The following is an 18,605-nucleotide window of genomic DNA, read 5'->3' as shown; positions in this document are numbered from 1 at the left end:
ATACTTTGGAGCACAAGGGGATGCGTTGGGGGTACTTTGGGACACAGTGGGGACAGGACAGGGACCATTTGGGATTCAGTGGGGAGATTTTGGAGTACAAGGGGATGGCTCGGGGGGACAAAAGGGTGCAGCAGGGACAGGAGGGGACACGAGAGGGACACTTTGGGATGCGGTTGGGACATTTGGAGATACTTTGGGACATTTGGAGATACTTTGGAGCACGAAGGGATGCTCCGGGGGGGGCAGTGCCGGTACCCCGGGACACGACGGGGCACGAAGGGGAAGCTCCGTCCCCCGTGGGCCCCTCCGGGGCGGGGCGGGGGGGCCGGGCCGGGGTCCCGGCGGGGCGGTGCCGGCCCCGGGGGCAGGGCCGGGACAGGGACTCGCTCCGCGCCCCCCGACCGGCTCCATCTTGTGAGCGGCCGCCGCGGAGCGGCTCCAGGTACGGGGGGAAACGGGGGGGGCTCGGAGAGGGGCGGGGGGCGCGACCGTATGAGACCCCCGGGACCGATGCCCCCCCATAGAGCCGTGCAGACACCACCACCCCCCCCGCCTTGGACCCCCGCAGCGACCCCCCGAGGGGCATGCGGGACCTCCATCAGCCCCGTGGCCCCCCCACACCTTCCGCAACCGGGGCTGCGCAGGACCAGGCACCGCGTCGACCTACCAGCAGAGACACCCCCCCCCATCCCCGAGCCCCACAGGGCCCCTCCGGACACCCCCAGTAGCAAACACCCCCCGAGCCTCATAGGGCACCCCCAGACCCCCACAGAGCCCCCCCCCGGGGCTGTGTCCCCCCACTCCAGGACCAGGCACCAAGGGGTTACAGCGCAGAACCGGCTTTAGTGGCCAAAATCCTTCTTAAGGCATTAATCGCAGTGGGAAAGGGGGGGGCACAAGGCCACAGTGTGTGTATTCCCCCCGCAGGGCTGGGGGCAGCACCGGGACGGGGACAAGTGCACCCAGCCTGGGAATTGCAGCCAAATCACTAAACCTGGCTTAACATTCAATGGGATTTAGGGAGAAGAAGAGGTGGGAGTGGGGCTGGAGGGTCTGGGGGGGCACGTCGGGCACACCTCCCCGGTGGGGGAGCCCAAGCATTAGTCACAGTGTAAAGGTCGGTGTTTGCGCACCCGGTGCGGAAGTGGCACCGTCCCCGTGTCCCTGTGTCCGTGTGCCTGCGGTGGCTCCCAGCTGGCAGCAGGTAGGGAAAGTGCCCCCCGCCCCAGGATGCGGGGTCCTGTGCCCCCCACCACAGGGTGGGCACCCAGTGGGGACCCACTGTCTGTCCCATGCGGTGATGGGGGGTCCCAGCGGCTCTGTCCCAGGCTGGTGGCCCCTGGGCCTGGCATGGCCAAGTGTCCTGCGCCAGGGACGGGGCTCACAGACCCGCTGCTGCACTGGGGGGGACCCATAGGGACAGGGCTTTGGGGTTCCCATAGGGACCAGGCTCTGGGAGTCCCTGTAGTCCCATAGGGATGGAGGGTCAAGCTCTGGAGGTTCTGATAGACACCAGTCTATGGGGGTCCCCACAGGTCCACAGGGACCAGGCTCTGAGGGACCCCTAAGGATCAGGCTTAGGGGGGTCTCCACAAGGACAAAACTCTGGATGTCCCTGTGGTGCCATAGGGATGGGGTTCTGGGGGTCCCCATAAGGATCAGGCTTGAGAGTTCCCTATAGGGATGGGGCTCTGGGGGTCCTGATAGCCCAAGGAGCAGACTCTGGGGGTCTCCACAGGGATGTGGCTTTTGAGGTCCCCAAAGTGACCAGGCTCTGGGGGTCGCCACAGCCCCACATGGCCCAGACCTGGCTGTCCTGATCCCAGCCCCTGCCCCATGTCACCATGGCCATGACACTGGGGTGGCAGTAGCCCCCCATGTACCATGGCCAAATCCTTCTCACCCTTGCACCCATCATCTCCCCTTTCCCCCCAGTCTCCGTCTGGAAGGACCCCCTGGGGCAGGGATCCATCTGTGGGTGACACCAGGTCCTGGCCAGTGTTTTGGGGTGCAGGGGAAGGGGAGAGCACCCATGGTGTCCCCAACCCCTCCCCAGTCCCCCCATCACAACAGACCCCACGGTGCTGGGATGGCACCGCACGCCTGAGCCTCCCCCTGCCTGGGACCAGCCATGGAGACGGTTGTCATCGTGGCCATCGGGGTGCTGGCCACCATCTTCCTGGCGTCCTTCGTGGCGCTGGTGGTGGTGTGCCGGCAGCGGTACTGCCACCCCAAGGACCTCCGGCACCACTATGACACCAAGTGAGTGACCCACGGCGGTGGCATTGACCCTGTCCCCAACGGGTGAGGGGGGCCCTCAAACCCCATGGGCTGGGGACGGTGCTGGGACATGTCACCATCACCAGGCGGACGATGCTGGGGATCCAGCAGGGGGTTCGAGTTGGGAGGAGAGCACGAGGAGGTGTCCCTGTCCCCAGGGATGTCCGCCGTGTCCCCAACAGACCCATTGTGGACCTGATGGGGACTACTGAGACACCATCAGAGCCCTCGGAGCTGGAGCTGGACGACGTGGTCATCACCAACCCACACATCGAGGCCATCCTGGAGAATGAGGACTGGGTTGAGGACGCCTCGTAAGTGTGTGTATGTGTACCCCACTGCTGGGAACCCCCATGCAGTGCCACCCCCCCATCATGGGATGCAGGTAGCAGAGATTTGGGGGTCACCAAGCTGTGGTTGTGTCCTCAAGCTGGTCTCTGGGTGGGAATGTCCCCAAGGATCTGGGGGACACGAGGTGCGGGCAGGGATGCGGTGGGGGACACATGGGGTGAGGATAGCGGGGGTCAGCCTGGTTTCACACCCTCCTTCTCTGCAGGGGTCTGGTGTCCCACTGCATCGCCATCCTGAAGGTGAGTCCATGCGGTGGCACTGGTGGCACCGCGCGCCCGCCCTGGCCCCACTCCTGTTGTCGCCCCCCCTGCAGATCTGCCACACGCTGACAGAGAAGCTGGTGGCCATGACTATGGGCTCGGGCGCCCGCGTGAAGTCCCCCGCCAGCCTCGGGGACATCATTGTGGTGGCCAAACGCATCAGCCCCAGGTGACGAGGAGGGTCCTGGGGCTTGGGGAGGGTGATGGTGGTTCTCACCATGGTGTCCCCTGGGGTTAACACCATCCCATGGGCAGGGTGGATGACGTGGTGAGATCCATGTACCCGCCGCTGGACCCCAAACTGCTGGATGCGAGGTGATGACACTAGTGGGAGGGATGGGGACATTCCCAGGGGAAAGGAGGGGGACACCCACGGGTGCCACAAGGGCGATCAGGGGTGTGGAGCATCTCTTTCTTACAAGGAGAGATTGCAGGAGCTGGGCCTGGTTAGTGCAGAGAAGAACAGGCTGGAAGGGGATCCCATCAGTGCAGATCAGTATCTCCAAGGCGGGTGCCAGGAGGAGGTGCCAGGCTCTTTTCAGTGGTGCCCAGTGACAGGACGAGGAGCAATGGCCATAAACTAGAACACAACAAGTGTCACCTCAACATGAGGAAGAACTTCTTTCCACTGAGGGTGGCAGAGCCCTGGCACAGGCTGCTCAGGGGGGTTGTGGAGTCTCCCTCTCTGGAGATACCCCAAACCCACCATGGACACGTTCCTGCATGACCTGCTCCAGGTGGCCCTGCCTTGGCAGGGGTTGGACTAGGACTGTTGGAGCGAGTCCAGAGTAGGCCATGGAGCTGTTGCGAGGGCTGGAGCAGCTCTGCTCTGGAGCCAGGCTGAGAGAGCTGGGCTGGGGCAGCCTGGAGAAGAGAAGGCTCCTGAAGGGGACACCTTAGAGCAGCTCCAGTGCCTAAAGGGGCTCCAGGAAACCTGGAGAGGGGCTTTGGATAAGGGCCTGTAGGGACAGGCCAAGGGGAATGGCTTTAACCTGCCAGAGGGGAGACTGAGATGAGCTCTGAGGCAGAAGCTGTTCCCTGTGAGGGTGCTGAGGTGCTGGCACAGGGTGCCCAGAGCAGCTGTGGCTGCCCCATCCCTGGCAGTGTTCAAGGCCAGGTTGGACACAGGGGCTTGGAGCAACCTGCTCTAGTGGAAGGCAGAGCCGGGGGGGGTGTCAGGGGGTAACTCCGTGTCCCCGCAGGGCGGCGGCGCTGCTGCTGTCGGTCAGTCACTTGGTGCTGGTGACCCGCAGCGCCTGCCGCCAGCCCGCGGCGCGGCACTGGGTCGAGCGCTCGCTGGCGGCGGCGGAGGAGCACATGGCGGTGCTGCGCCAGGCGGCCATGGCCGCCGAGCCCGAGCGCCCGCCCGGCGCCGAGGCGCTGCGCCAGGAGCAATCGGCCATCTGAGACCCGGCACCGCCACCAGCGCCCCCCCCCCATGGCAGTGAACCCCGGGGGTGCCCCCGCACTCCGGACGGGGGGGCTGTCTGCGTGTGGCTGCGTGGTTATGGATCATGGGGGGACCTGGGAGGGGAATTTTGGGGGGGTCGGAGTGGGTTTGGGGGGTCTCGGTTTGGCTGCGGGCTTAGGGGAGGTGTGGGGGGGATGAGGGGTTTGGGGGGGTCAGAGTGGGTTTGGGGGGTCTCGGTTTGGCTGGGGGCTTAGGGGAGGTGTGGGGGGGGATGAGGGGTTTGGGGGGGTCGGAGTGGGTTTGGGGGGTCTCGGTTTGGCTGGGGGCTTAGGGGAGGTGTAGGGGGGATGAGGGGTTTGGAGGAGCTTGGGAGGGGAATTTAGGGTTTGGGGGTTTGGAGGGGGCTTAAGGGAGTTTGGGGGGGATGAAGGGGCTTAGGTGGGGAATTTAGGGAGGTTTGGGGGGTTGGAGTGGATTTGGGGTGTCTTCAGGGTTTGGCGGGGGGGTTAGAGGAGGTTTGGGGAGTCTAAGGGGGTTTGAAGGGGCGTGTGGGGTTTGAGGGGGGTTGGTGGGTTTGGGGGGGCCTGGGGGTGTTGCTGATTTGGGTCTTTCTAAACAAAGCTGCAGAGGCTGGTTTGAAAGGGGATGCTTGATTCTGCACCAGGCTCGACAGCCCTTGGGCAGAGCTGAGCCTCATTGAATACAGCCGAGATTCCATGATTCCACGAAATACCTGTACCTCCAGAGCTGCCTCTTCTGCAATATGAATCCCAATCCCTCCTTTACCGAAAGTTACTTGTGCGTCCCGTTGGTTTAATAAATCTCTCCCCATCGAGGGCATCGGGTGCTCTGGGAGATGGGGACATTTATGAGTAAAAACCCTTCTGCCAATTCCACACCTACGTGGTTGAAGTAAAGGCCGCGCTTCCCTTTTCCTGGTCACTCTGGTCTCTGCTTGTTGAATTCCTGGTTTTGTGTGTTTAAATCCGAGGAAGCAGCTCCTGTACCCACCAACAGTGTAATTTGTTCTCTCCCAAATCTGAGGGGCCCGGGGGCTCGGTTGGGGGTTTCTCCCCATCCATCAGGAGCCCTGATCTGCAGTAGGTCAGCGACTCTGGGATCCTCCTTTGACTGTGGTTCCTTCCGGGAATTCTTCCCCATTCACCCCAGACTCTGTGAACATTCCCTCTTCCAGAGCCCTTCCTGCTCACCGTGCAGCACAGTGATCCCCCTCAGGGGAACTGGAGGGGTTTGGAAGTGGGTTGGGGGGGTGGTGGGGAAAGATTGGGGGGTGGGAGTTCGGGGGGTGTTGGGGGGGGGCTGGTGGAGGAGTTTGGGGGGGGTTGGAGGAGGGTTGGGGGGTTACAAGTGCTTGGGGGGGTCCTTGGTGGGGGGCGGAGCGCTCGGGGGGGGTCAGGGGAGGCTGTGGGTGCTTAGGGGGCTCAGGACCGGCCCCGGGCAGGGGGGGTCGGTGCCCCCCGGGCTGAGACCCGAGCAACTCATTGCACTGGGGGGGTGGTAGTGGAGCTGTGGTCATGTGACCCCTTGTCACGTGACGGGGCGGACGAGGAATGGGGTAAGGGTGAGCAGGCGGGTTTTCCCGCCCCGTTTCGACGAGTTGACCAATAGGAGAGGGGTTGGTGGAGCGATGAGCCAATGGGGAGCGGAGGGTGGGGCTTGGCGGCTGGCTGGCACCTGGATCGGGATCGGGACCGGGATTGGGAACGGGATCGCGATCGGGACCGGGACCGGGTACGGGGGCACTGGGGGGGCACTGGGAGTAACGGGCGCTGTGGGGGCAGTGGGGGCAGTGGGAGCCATGGGGGGGTCTGGGGTTACTGGGGGCACTGGGGGGCACTGAGAGCAGTGAGACACACCCCCCCAGAGACACCCTCCCCCAGTAACACCCCCCCCCCAGTAACACTCCCCCCCCCCCCCCCCAATGACCCCCTCTGCAGCGTGTCCTGTACCGGAGGGGGGGCTCTGGGCTTGGGTCTGCCTCAGTTTCCCCCCGGTTTGGAGCCGGGGGGGGGGGGGGGGTGGGCAGCAGCCACCCCTGTCTGTGGGACTCAGACACGTGTGACAGGGCCGCGCACCCACAGCTGCGGGGGGGGGGGGGTGGAAACCATGTCGGGAAAGAGAAGTGAAAGTGATTGTGGAAGTGAGTTGGGGGGGGGGGGGGAGCAGTCATTAGCACCCATGGGTGCTGGTCGGGGGCGGGGCGCTGCCCACCTTTACCATCCCTTCCCTGATAGTGCAGGCTTCCTGTGCTATGGGGATATGTTATCGGGGTGCTGCGGGTGGTGGTTGGGGTGCCAGGCACCGCAGCAGCCACCCTGGGATGGGGGGGCCCTGTGTGAGGAGGGGGGAGCTGAGGCTTTTACAGCATATGGCTGAAAGGGGAAGTGGGACCCGGGGGGGGCGGTACTAGGACACAGATCTGCCCCCCCCCCCACTTTGTGAGTGGGAAAACTGAGGCACAGCTGTGCCGGGGGGGTTCTGCCACCCACAGATGCCACCAGCGCCATGAGGACCCTCCTGCTGCTGTGGCTGGTCCTGTCTGGAGCCAGCGCCTGGTGCCGCGATGGGCAGCCGTGTCCCACCACCCCGGTGAGTGCCCAGGGTGAGGGGGGGGTCCAGGGGTGACCCATCAGTGGGTAACCTCCCCATGTACCCCCCGTCCCCAGGTCCTGCCCGCCAGCAGTGTGGTGACGTGCCGGGACGGCTCGTCCTGCCCCAGCACAGCCACCTGCCCGCTGTCAGAGGTGAGTCTGTGCACCGTGCCTCAGTTTCCTCCACTCTGCCATTTGGGGGGGGCTTTTCCTCCTCATCCACCCCCCTTCTTTCTCCCCAGGGCGTCCCCTGCGCCAACGGCCACCGCTGCTGTCCCCGAGGGTCCCGCTGCAGCGCCGATGGCAAATCCTGCATCACATCCCCAGGTATGGGGGGGGCCACATGTGGGTGGGGAGACACAGATGGGTCTGGGGGTGGACGGGATGGGACATGGGGGTCCCTCACCCCATCCCCACTCTCCGCAGCCCCTCGCGCTGTCCCCTGTCCCGATGGACAGTCTGAGTGTCCTGATGATGCTACCTGCTGCGTGACGGCCAGCGGCGCCTGGGGGTGCTGCCCCATGCCCCAGGTATGGGGGGGCAGACAATATGGGGACATTATGGTGGGGGGACATCGTGTGGTCATCACTGTGACAAGCGTCTGGTGCCCGCAGGCCTCGTGCTGTGCTGACAAGGTGCACTGTTGTCCCCATGCCACCATCTGCGACCTGGCCCACGGGCGCTGCCTGTCACCCACCGGTGACACCCCCATGGGCACCACCTTCCCCGCCTGGAAGCGCCAGCCCCCGGTGTCAGGTAAGGGGTGTCCCCCCCGTCCCCGGGTGGTGGGGTGCCCATGGGGGAGGACACGGGGACACTCTGTGTGTGTCCCCGCAGTCACGCTGCGCCAGGTCGTGTGTCCCGACGGCCGCTCTGCCTGTCCCGACGGTGCCACCTGCTGCCAGATGTCCCCGGCGCTGTACGGCTGCTGCCCCCTGCAGAACGTGAGTGACGGCCCCGCGACGGGCACTCCATTTTCGGCACCCCGTATTGGGTATCCTGTACCAAACATCCACGCCAGGCACCCCACGCCACCCACCCCTCACTGGGCAGCCCACACCGGGCAGCCCATAGCAAGTTCCCCACGCCAGACACCCACACTGAGAACCCCGTTTTGAGCACCCCATATCAGGCAGCATGCCTCAAGCACCCCACACTGAGCACCCCATGCCAGCTGCCCCATACCAGCACCCTGTAGTGGCAGCCCATACTGAGCACCCCATGTTGGGTACCCTGTACTGAGCACCCCATGCCAGGCAGCCCACAGCTGAGTACCCTGTCCCAGGCACACTGTCCTTATAACCCTGTGTCAGACACCCTGCCCTGAGCACCCCATGTTGGGCACCCTGCACTGAACACCCATGCCAGGCATCCTGTCCCCATCACCCTGTGTCAGACACCCTGTGCTGGGCACCCACGCCATACCCTGTGCCGTGCACCCCACACTGAGCCCACCCTGTCCCCAGCCCCACTGTGTCCCCGTGGGGCCGGGGTGCAGCGGCACCGACGCAGCTCTCCCCTGCAGGCGGTGTGCTGCAGCGATGGGCAGCACTGCTGCCCTCAGGGCACTGCCTGCGACCTGGAGCGCTCCACATGCACCTCCTTGGGGGGCCGGGAACCCCTCCAGGCATCGCTGCCCAAAGGTGAGGGCACCCCCCCCGCCATGCCCTGCCCCGGCCTGGGGAGGGGACACCGGCTCTGAATGTCCCCTTGTCCCCAGCTCGGGATGTGAAGTGTGACGAGGAGACGAGCTGCCCCGATGGGAACACGTGCTGCCGGCTCAGCTCTGGGGCATGGGGGTGCTGCCCGCTGGAGGAAGTACGAGGGGGCTGTCCCCAAAGTGTTCCTGTGCCCCTGGGACAGGCTGATGTGCCCTGGCCCCTGGGTTCAATGAGGGCTCATGTCCCCTGTTCCCCAGAAGGGACAAAGAGGGCTCCTACACCCCCAATATCCCATGGGGATGGGGGGGTGATGCTGGGCCCCCACTCAGCCAACTGGGACCAGTTTGGGCAACCAGTGGTGGGAGGTGATGAAGGGACACGAGGCCACCGGGATCCTTGGGGACCTTCCTGTGCCCAGCACTGGGGGGGTCAGGAGTGATGAGGGGGTCCCATATTCCCCCCCACCCAAAAGAGTGGATGGAGCCAGGCTGGGACTGGGGGGGAACATGGGACAAGGGAGGGCAGGAACAGGCAGGAGGGGGCACGGTTTGTCCTGGGGGTCCCGGGGGGGGCCAGGCCGGGCTCTAACCCCCCCTTTTCCCCCCTCAGGCCGTCTGCTGCCCCGACCATGTGCACTGCTGCCCCCAGGGCTATACCTGTGACCCCAGCGCAGGCAGCTGCCTGCAGCAGGGGGGGGGCCGCCGGCCCTGGCTGCGGAAGACCCCGGCGCTGGCCCGGGGTGGGGACGTGCAGTGTGACGATGAGATGAGCTGTCCCCAGGGCAGCACGTGCTGCCGGCTCAGCTCGGGGGCCTGGGGGTGCTGCCCGCTGGAGCAGGTCTGGGGGGGTCTGGATGGGGGAAATGAGGGGGAGGCTGTACAAGGGGTTGGGGTGGAATGGGGGGGTTTGGGGTTTGTGGGGTGAGACCCTTTGGGGACAAGCAGAGCTGGAGGAGGGGGACAGGGACATAGGACACCCCCACCTCCATCACTGTGCCCCTCCATGGGGGGTTTGTGGGCACTTTGGGGATGGGGTCCAGCACAGTTCCTGGGGCTGGGGTGGGAGGTACAGGAGGTTGGGGGGTGTCCCAGGCCCCCCATCCCTGAGTCGCCCGGGTCCCAGGACACCCTGGGTCCACCATATGCCTGGGATCACCATTGACCCATCTTCTCCCCCTCTTTGCCCCCCTCAGGCCGTGTGCTGCAGGGACCACCAGCACTGCTGCCCCTGGGGCTATACCTGCAACGTGGCCACCCAGAGCTGCGAGAAGCTCCTGACCCCCGCCCCACTGCTGCAAGCACCCCCCCGGGCACCCACCCCCCGGCCTGCCCCCCTGCGCGCTGCCAGCACCGACCCCGCCACCGCGGTGCCCTGTGATGCTGCCCGCTCCTGCCGCGGCGGGCACCAGTGCTGCCGGGCCCAGGGGGGCTCCTGGGGCTGCTGCCCCTTCACCCAGGTTCGTGTGGGGTCCCGGGGGGGGGTGTCAGGGTAGCATCACCCCCTCCTCACCCTCTGTCTCTCCACAGGGCTCCTGCTGCTCCGATGGCCGTCACTGCTGCCCTGTGGGGTCCCGCTGTATCGGGGGGGGGCTGGGGGTGCAGCCCCCAGCGCTGGGACCTGCCCGCACCCCGCAGGGTGTTGCTCTGAGGGCCCCAGACCCCCCCCGGAACAAGTGCCGCCACCTCAATAAATGGTTTCTAGGACAAACCCCCTCCCCTGGTTCCGTGCAGGGGGAAACTGAGGCAGGAAGCAGAGGCGAGGGGGGGTTGATCTCTCTTTAATATATTAATGCCATCTAAGGCAGCAGCTCCCCGGCCAGGGGGGCAGGCAGTGCCTGGGGGGGGTCCCCATGTCCCCCCCACCGCCCGCCCGGCCCCCGCTGGCCCCTCTTCATCCTCGCCATGTAGAAAACGTTTAGAAACACGATTAAAATCCAAAGCCAAGGAGGGAGGGGGGAGGTTTGGGGGGAGGGTGGGCCCCCCCTCAGCTCCTACGGCAGCTTGGAGGCACCGGTGGCCCGGGGGGCACTGCTGGCCCCCCCTGTCCTGCAGGGACACAAGAAGGGACATGGCTTAGGGGGTGTGGGGAACATGTAGTTCTCACGTCCCAAGAGACATGGAATGAATGGAAATGCCATGGGGGGGCACAGGGGCAGCAGGACCCCATGTGCAGAGCCCAGTGGCATGGGGGTCCCCAGTACATCGGACACGGTGACCTGGGCTGGTCCCTTTGCCCCCTCAGCGGGTAGGGTACAGTGGGGAGGGGATGGGGGCAAAGAACAGGGGCAGAAGTGGGGGGAGAGGGATGGGGGGGTCCGTGAGGGTCCGGCAGGACGGTGGCAGGAGAGGCCGGTGGGGGTCACGGAGGATGGGGCAGTGAGAGGCCATGGCGGTGGATGGCACGGTGATGGGCTGCGCCGGTGGCAGGGCAGGGCGGCTGCAGCAGTGTCCCCCCCCCCCAGCACTCACTTGACGTTGAAGACCATGAGCGGCCGCTCCTCCCTCTTCTGCCAGGGGCTTTTCCTGTCGCCGCCGTCGTCCCCCCCCTCGCCCGCCTCCACCAGCGCCTCCTCCTCGGGGCTGGTCAGCGAGTCCCGGGGGGCTTCACTGGCGCTGCTGCGGCCGCTGCCCCCCCCGCGCCGCCCCCCGCCGCCGCCGCCCGCCTCCAGCAGCGGGGCCAACGAGCTGTCCTCGGGGGAGGCGGCGGCCGCGGCGGGGGGCGGCCGGGACCCTCCGTCCTCTCCCCCCACAGCAGCCCCGACGGCCCTGGGGAGGCGCGGGGGGGGCCCCGCGGGGCCGGAGCCCCTCTCCCCGCCCTGCAGGTCGATGTAGGAATGTCGGACCTGCGAGGAGCGGCCGTCCAAGGAGACGAACCAAGCTCTTGGGGGGGGCGGCCCCCCCAGTTCTAACAACTGCTGCCCCGCCAGCGCCTGCAGCTCCCCGTTGAGCTGCGCCACCGCCGACCCGTCCAGCAGCACCGGGATGGCCACCGAGCCGCTCACCGGCTGCGGGGCGCGGGCACCCCCCCAGTTCTCCCCTTCCTCAAACCCTTGCGCAGAGGATGGGGGGGCCGGGGGGGCGGCTGCTGGCACCCCCGTCGACCCGGGCCCCCCATCATTTTCAGTGGGACCCTCCGGTTCTCCAGGGGCCAGGCGCATGTACCGGGCGGGGATGAGGAGGGTGGGCACCACCCCCCGGTACACGTCCTCCGGACCCCCACAGAGGAGGAGGGGACCGGGGGGGGCCACGGAGGGCGGGCGAGGGGGAGGGTCGGGCAGCGGGTGCTCTGAGGGCTGCCCCCCATAACGGGCGAACACGGGGGGCGAGGGGGGCCGGGGGGTGAAGGCGGGGGTCCCCCGGGGGTGCTCATCCGGCGGCTGTAGCCCATCCACCGAGCGGGCAGCCCGGAGGCCGAAGGCTTCCCCGGGGCGCCCGTAGTCCTCCGGGGCGGGGGGCTGGCGGCGGCGGGGGGGGGCCAGGGTCCCGCCGGGAGTGCGGGGCCCAGCGCGGAGCTGGGGGGGGGGACCCGGCGGTTGGAAGAAGTCCGGGCGGGCCGGGGGGGGCGCGCCGGGGGTCGGGACGTCGGTGTCCCCCCCCGAGGACGCCGTCTCGAGGTGGCTGCCGCCGCACAGCAGGTCCAGCTGGGACACGGAGGTGGCCTGGTCCCGGCGCGCCGCGTCCAGCGGCCCCGGCAGCGGCAGCTTGCGGTGCTGTGCCCGCGGCTTCAGGCACCGCCGCCTGCGGGGACACGGGGCAGGGTCACCCCATGGGTGCTGGGAGGGAGTGAGGGGGTGCTGGGGTCCCCTGCCGGAGGGGGCTCCAGCCAGGGATAGGGCACCTGGGGGGTGCCACAGGGTGGTGGCTCCCCCCTATAGCCAGGTATAGGGCACCCAGGGGTGCCACAGGATGGCTGCTCCCCCACCACAGCCAAGTATGGGGCACCCAAGAATGCCAGAGAGGGCTGTGCCCCCTTACATAGGGCATCTAGGGGTGCCGCAGGGTGGTGGCTCCCTCCCAAAGCCAGCTATAGGGCACCTAGGGGTGCTGGGGAGTGGTGTGTGCCCTCCCAAAAGCAGCTCTAGAGCACTCGGGTGCTGGGAGGTGGCACACACGTAACACACACCCACCCCCCCAAAAAGCCAGCTATAGGATGCCCAGAGGGTGGTGCCCCCCTTCCCCATAGCCAGGTATAGGGCACCCAGGGGTGCCACAGGGTGGTTGCTCCCCCCCACAGCCAAGTATGGGGCACCCAGGAATGCCAGAGAGGGCTGTGCCCCCACTCAAAGCAAGCTACAGGGCACCCAGGGGGTGCTGCAGAGTTGTGCCCCCCCTCCATAGACATGCATGGGACACCCAGGAATGCCAGGCAGGTGTGTGCCCCACTCTCCCCCCAAAACTCGTGTTGGGGACCCCAGGGGTGCGGATCGGGGGGTGCTGACCTGCAGTAGTAGATGAGGAGGCAGAGGAGGATGAGGACGAGCAGGGCCAGTGCGCCCAGGATGGTGAGGAGGAAGATGGTGTGGTAGGTGGTGATGTCCGTCACCCCCGCCGCCATCGCCACCAGCCCTGGGGACAGCGGGGACACATGGGGCACCCCCAACAAGAGCCCCCCAGGGCCTGCACCCACCAGCACCCCATGGATGGGTGTCCTCAACCCTCCTCCCCACAGGACAGCCCATCCCCAGCACCACGGCTGGGGGCACCCATGGGTGTCACCCTACCTGTGCTGGGAGAGGGCAGAGCTGCTGCCCAGTATCCCAACTGGGAGGAGACGAAGGTCCAGTAGAGCTGCCGGCCTTCCTTACGGATCAGCCCCGTCCCGTTACGGACCCACAGCCCTGCAGGGAGACACATCCACCCCCCCACAGTGGGCTGAGACCCCCCCAAGCTCATCACCCCACCACCACCACTATACCCATCCAGCACCGTGTCACCCCACCACCACCAGCCCCTTCAGCCAGCACTCACCACTCTTGGGGTCGAACCTCCAGGCTGGCACGCTGGTGGCCACCACGGGGGCAGCGTCGGCGGCCAAGGGGACACAGAGCTCTATGGGGCCGGCCAGCGGCACCTCGGTCCCGTTGCCGGTGTAGAGGTGGACGCTGAGGGCCACCACGGGCGCCAGCTCCAGCCAGGTGGCATTGGCTGCGGGGACAACAGATGCTCATACGGGAGGACTTCATGGTCCTGCCCTGCCTCCCAAACCCCCGGTGTCCCCCCCCGTACCGCTGCTGTCCTGCTCAGCCCCCAGGAAGGCCGGGAAGGCGCGGGCCAGGCCAGGACCCGAGGCTGCGGTGAGGGACGCGCCGAGCTGGCTGTAGGTAGAGCTGCGGGGCAGGCGCGCTGCCCGGCGCGGGAACTGCGCCCACGGCTGCCCACGGCCACCTTGGGGACACACAAGGTGGGTGGCAGCACCCAGGGGTGATGGGTGACATCGCCCGTCCCTCCAGTGCCAGCACTCACCTGGGGAGCCCAGGAGGATCTGCACCAGGTCCTCGTACAGGATGAGGGTGGCCGGGCGCTCCGGGAGCAGGTAGAGGCTGATGGAGGCGTAGACTGCAAGGAGGGGGGTAATGGGGACCCCAGAAACACCCCACATATAACCCCCATCCCTGCACTCCCATCCCTGTGCACTTCTCCTCCCTGCTCCATACCTGTGCACCCCATCCCTGCACCCCCACCCCTCTGCACCCCATCCCTGCACCCCCCGTCCCTGTGCACCCCGTCCCTGTGCACCCCATCCCTGCACCCCCCGTCCCTGTGCACCCCCAACCCTGTGCACCCCATCCCTGCACCCCCCGTCCCTCTGTACCTGCCATCCCTGTGCACCCCTTCCCTGCACCCCCCATCCCTGCACCCCATCGCTGTGCACCCCATCGCTGTGCATCCCATCTGTGTGCACCCCCATCCCTGCACCCCCCATCCCTGTGCACCCCATCCCTGCACCCCCATCCCTCTGCACCCCATCCCTGCTCCCCCATGAGCGCTCCCACGTGTCCCGCCCCAGCAAGGTGACCCCATCGATGCCACCCCGTGCTCTTCCCTCCCTACGCTGGCCCTGGGGACAAGGGCTGGAACCCAGCCCAGCCTCGGCATAGGGACGCTTTGGGGGCACCAGGACATGGCCACCCCCTCCCAAAGGGGCCAGAACCCCCCCAAACACCCCTCCATGAGGGACCCCTTATCCCAAAATCCCTTTGGGGTCCTCATTAATGGACCAGGGAAGAACTGGGATCCCCAGGAAGGAACTGAGGCTTCTCCATATGAGCCACCCAGAGAGGCATCGGCATCCCCCAGTAAAGCATTGGGGTCGCCCATAAGGGTTCAGAGTCCGCTCCAGTAATAGATTGTGTCCCCCGATAAGGGCCCAGAGTCCCCCACTAAAGAGTTAGGGTCCCCCATGAGTGTTTTCAGCCCCCCATTAAAGAGCTGGGTCCCCCACGAGGTTTCTCAGCCCCCCATTAGAGAGTTGGGGTCCCCCATGAGTGTTCTCAGCCCCCCATTGAAGAGCCAGGATCCCCATAACCCCCCAGCCCCCCCCCCCCGCACTGGGGACCCGCACGAGGCCGCGGGCACTCACGCGGCAGCTTGTGGACGCGCCAGGGCACGGAGGCGGTGACGTGGCCACGGCGGGCGGCGGTGACCAGCAGCCAGGAGCCCAGGCGGTAGGACACGGGCAGCGCGGCGCTGCCCTCGCGGTCGGTGGCACCGGCCGCCAGCGAGCTGCGGTTGCTCAGCACCTCCAGCGCGGCCTGAGCCAGCGGCGCCAGCGTCCCGCTCTCGTACACCTGCACCCGCAGCACCACCTCTGCGGGACACGGGCACGTGTGGGCATGGGGCACCCCAGAGCATGGCACTGCCCCACCACTCGTCCTGCTGGGCCATGGCCATCGTCCCAGCACATGGTAGCACCCATTACTAGTGCAATGGTGGGACCCATCATGCTGGACCATGGCCATCACCTTGGTGGGTCACGGACATTATCGCAGCAGGGTGGTGGGACCCATCCTGGTGGGTCATGGGTGCCATCCTGGAAGGGTGGTAGGACCCATCCCAGTGGGTGGTGGCCGCCACGCTGGTGTGTGAGATGGGCACCATTCCAGCAGCGTGGTAGGGCTCAGAATTGTGGGACCCATCTTCATGGGTCATGGGCACCATGCCAGCAGGTGGCAGGACCCATTCCCAGCAGAATGGTGGGACTCATCCCAGCAAGTCATGGCCATGACCTTAGTGGGTCATGGGCACCACCCTGGCAGGGAGGTGGGACCTATCTCAACAGAGATGGGTCCCACTATTCTGCTGATATGGGTCCCACCACCCTCCTGGGATGATGGCCATGACCCACCAGGGTGGCAGGACCTGCATCAGCAGAATAGTGGGACTCATCCTGGTGGGTCATGGCCACTACCCCAGTGGGGTCACTGGTGCCACCCCAGCAGGCAGCAGGTCTCTCACTGGCAGGTTTGTGTCACCATCCTTGTGGGCACCACCCCTGAGCCCCTCTCTGTGCCCACCCTGTGACCCCCTTGAAGTGGGTGGATGGGGGTCACTGTTGTACCCACAAGTGGGTGCACCCAGTCGTGTTCCACCCCCCCCCCCACCAGAGGCCACCCAGGCCCATTCCCCCCCCCTCCCAGGGTGCAAGTCACACATGTCACAAATTCAGGGGGGGCTCTACCCCATTGGGCCGCAGGGCTGGGTCCCCAGCACAATGCCCGGTGCAGGGCAGGGGGGAGGGCACTGCTGGGGGGGACCCCGCACCCCCCTGTGCCCCCAGCCCCCCCCCGTGCTGGCACCATCCTGCGCATGATCCCGGCACATCCCTGGCATCCGGCCCGGCTCCGGTGCCGTCACCCTGGCAACGACCTCCTTCATCCCATGGCCCCGGGCGCTTCCGGGACCCCGTGTCCCCCCAGCAGCATCCTGCACCCCCAAGCCCCTCCACACCACTGGGCAAACCCCTCCCTATCCTGCCCCACCCCACCCCCCAGCCCAGATGTTGCCCAGATGTGGTGATGGGCGAGGGGTGGAATTTGCAGCAGCTGCTTTGGCGATGCGCTGGGGGGGGTTGGACATGGGGGGGTGTCCCCACACATAGCAGGGACAGCCGGGGGGCAGGAATGTCCCCATGGCCACATGCGGCCACTCGCAGCTGCCCGGAGACAGCCGGCACCAACGGCCACCCCCCCGGAGCATGGGGGGCACGGGCACAGCCTCCCCCCTCTCTACTCTCTGTCCCCATGCGCACAACCCCCCCACCATTGCCAAGGGGACCCCAGAGGGTGGCACAGCCACCACAGGGCACGCTGGCCCCCCAGCACCTCCCAGTATGACCCCACAGTGCCATGATGGGGGCGGGAGGGTGCCAGGGATCCGGCCCTGCACCCTGACACCGAGGCCACCCCATAGGGATGGGTGATGCCACCGGAGCGCTGAGCCAGCACCACCAGGATGGGGCTGTGGCCGTGCCCCCTCACCCCACTGACCCCCCCTCACCTCCCGGCACACCTCGAGGAGGGTTTGGGGTGCAGGTGGGGGTCACAGGGAGCCACAGGGACCCCAAAGAGGGGTGCTGCACCCCAAGGCCCACCCTGCAACAGGGTGACACCCACACCCTGCCCCCCCCCCTACCCTGCACCTCCGGGCGCTGATCATGACCCCCCCCCCATCCTGCACCCCAAGCCCTGCCCACACCCCCACCCACTATCATGCACCCCATCACCTGGACCCCCACCCAATCTCCTGCACCCCCAAGCTCTGCGCAGGACCCCCACCCACCATCACGCACCCCTAATCTCTGTCCATGCCCCGTCCGCCCACCATCATGCACCCCATGGTCTGAGACCCCCCCACACCCTGTTGCACCCCTGGCACTGCTCAGGGACCCCCCACCCACCCTTCCGCACCCATAATCTCTGCCCACGACCCCCCCCACACCATCACGCACCCCATCACCTGGGACCCCCCGACCCTCCTGCACCCCCAGTCTCCATCCACGAGCCCCCTCTCCCCATCTCCACGCCTGGCACTGCCCAACACCCCCACACACACCTCCTCCTGCACCCCAGTTCCTCCCGAGCCCCCCATATGCCGGTGGCTGGAACCGGGCCGACAGCGGGGGGGGGCAGACAGACAGAGGGACAGACGGACGGACAGCGGGGGGGGCCGGGGGGGCCGGGCGGGCAGGGATGGGGCGGGGGGGCCGGGGCCGCCGCACACAAAGGCCGCTCTCACCGTGCGCTCCCGGCTCCGCCGCGCCCCGCGCCCGCCGCCCGCCCGCGGCCACCAGCAGCAGCAGCACCGGCAGCGGCGGCAGGAGGCGGCGGGGCCGCATGGTCGCTCCGCGCCGTTACCCCGCCATGCCCGGCCCGCCCGGCCCGGCCCGCTCCGCCCGCCGCCGCCGCCGCCGCGGGGACCGGGCTCCACCTGCCGGAGCCGCCGGGCACGGCCGCAGCCCCGGTACCGGCACCGCCCCCGGCACCGCCCCGGACCCCCGGCAACACCCCCGGGATCGGCCCCCTGCACCGGCACCGGCATCGCGGGAATGATCCCGAGAGAGGCACCGACATCCCGGGACTGACCCCGGCACCGGCACCGGCATCGCGGGAATGACCCCGGGAGAGGCACCGGCAACGCGGGAATGATCCAGGCACCGGCAACGCGGGAATGACCCCGGCGCCGGCATCCCGGGACTGACCCCGGGAGAGACACCGGCATCCCGGGACTGACCGCGGCACCGTCCCGAGCCCCGGGACCGGGACTCGGTACCGCAACGGCCCCACCGAGGTTGACCCCGGTACCGGCCCTGGCCCCACAACACTCCCCTTCACCCCCAGCCCCGGCACCCACCTGCTACCAGCCTCTCCCACCCCATTGCCTCCCAGCACCCCCCACCAGGTCTGTGCAGGCTCACAGGAGCACTCCACAAGGCCCATGGGGGTCCCGAATCACACCCTCCCCCCGCCCCTGTGCACCCCTATCTGTGTCCTGTCCCCTCCCAGTCCAGCTCCTGGGGCACCCCCAGAGCACCC

At 67.3% G+C, this 18,605-nt stretch overlaps 3 protein-coding genes across 9 annotated transcripts; 2 read left to right on the top strand and 1 right to left on the bottom strand.

Moving 5' to 3' along the window:
- Window positions 1-357: 357 nt before the first annotated feature.
- Window positions 358-5,244, top strand: TMEM98 (transmembrane protein 98). Of its 5 annotated transcripts, none has more exons than XM_030509017.1 (7): window positions 358-442; window positions 2,057-2,262; window positions 2,463-2,594; window positions 2,837-2,870; window positions 2,945-3,060; window positions 3,147-3,206; window positions 4,094-5,244. In XM_030509017.1, the coding sequence occupies exons 2-7, from the start codon at window positions 2,132-2,134 to the stop codon at window positions 4,296-4,298; spliced, it is 678 nt and encodes a 225-aa protein (XP_030364877.1). In that variant the 5' UTR covers window positions 358-442; window positions 2,057-2,131; the 3' UTR covers window positions 4,299-5,244. The 5 variants fall into 5 exon arrangements, with proteins under 5 accessions (XP_030364877.1, XP_030364872.1, XP_030364876.1 ...); XM_030509012.1 differs by having other exon boundaries at window positions 2,439-2,594; XM_030509016.1 differs by having other exon boundaries at window positions 362-442; window positions 2,074-2,262; window positions 2,439-2,594.
- A 721-nt stretch (window positions 5,245-5,965) lies between these two features.
- Window positions 5,966-10,356, top strand: GRN (granulin precursor). Its single transcript, XM_030509043.1, has 12 exons — window positions 5,966-6,054; window positions 6,815-6,912; window positions 6,990-7,067; window positions 7,157-7,241; window positions 7,341-7,444; window positions 7,529-7,670; window positions 7,752-7,858; window positions 8,440-8,557; window positions 8,635-8,732; window positions 9,185-9,412; window positions 9,768-10,031; window positions 10,102-10,356. The coding sequence occupies exons 2-12, from the start codon at window positions 6,829-6,831 to the stop codon at window positions 10,354-10,356; spliced, it is 1,563 nt and encodes a 520-aa protein (XP_030364903.1). The 5' UTR covers window positions 5,966-6,054; window positions 6,815-6,828.
- On the bottom strand, window positions 10,337-18,018 carry FAM171A2 (family with sequence similarity 171 member A2). 3 transcript variants are annotated; one of them, XM_030508891.1, is made up of 9 exons: window positions 17,809-18,018; window positions 15,155-15,382; window positions 14,038-14,130; window positions 13,801-13,959; window positions 13,543-13,719; window positions 13,296-13,412; window positions 13,014-13,140; window positions 11,044-12,312; window positions 10,337-10,620 (listed from the first exon to the last, which is right to left on the bottom strand). In XM_030508891.1, exons 1-9 carry the CDS (start codon window positions 17,906-17,908, stop codon window positions 10,566-10,568), a joined length of 2,325 nt encoding a protein of 774 aa, XP_030364751.1. In that variant the 5' UTR covers window positions 17,909-18,018; the 3' UTR covers window positions 10,337-10,565. The 3 variants fall into 3 exon arrangements, with proteins under 3 accessions (XP_030364751.1, XP_030364750.1, XP_030364752.1); XM_030508890.1 differs by lacking the exon at window positions 17,809-18,018 and having other exon boundaries at window positions 15,155-15,904; XM_030508892.1 differs by lacking the exons at window positions 10,337-10,620; window positions 17,809-18,018 and having other exon boundaries at window positions 11,040-12,312; window positions 15,155-15,905.
- Window positions 18,019-18,605: the final 587 nt, after the last annotated feature.

The sequence above is a fragment of the Strigops habroptila genome, chromosome 19 (assembly GCF_004027225.2).
Source record: "Strigops habroptila isolate Jane chromosome 19, bStrHab1.2.pri, whole genome shotgun sequence".
NCBI classification, from domain to species: domain Eukaryota; kingdom Metazoa; phylum Chordata; class Aves; order Psittaciformes; family Psittacidae; genus Strigops; species Strigops habroptila.
This window is presented reverse-complemented; position numbering and strand designations above follow the sequence as displayed.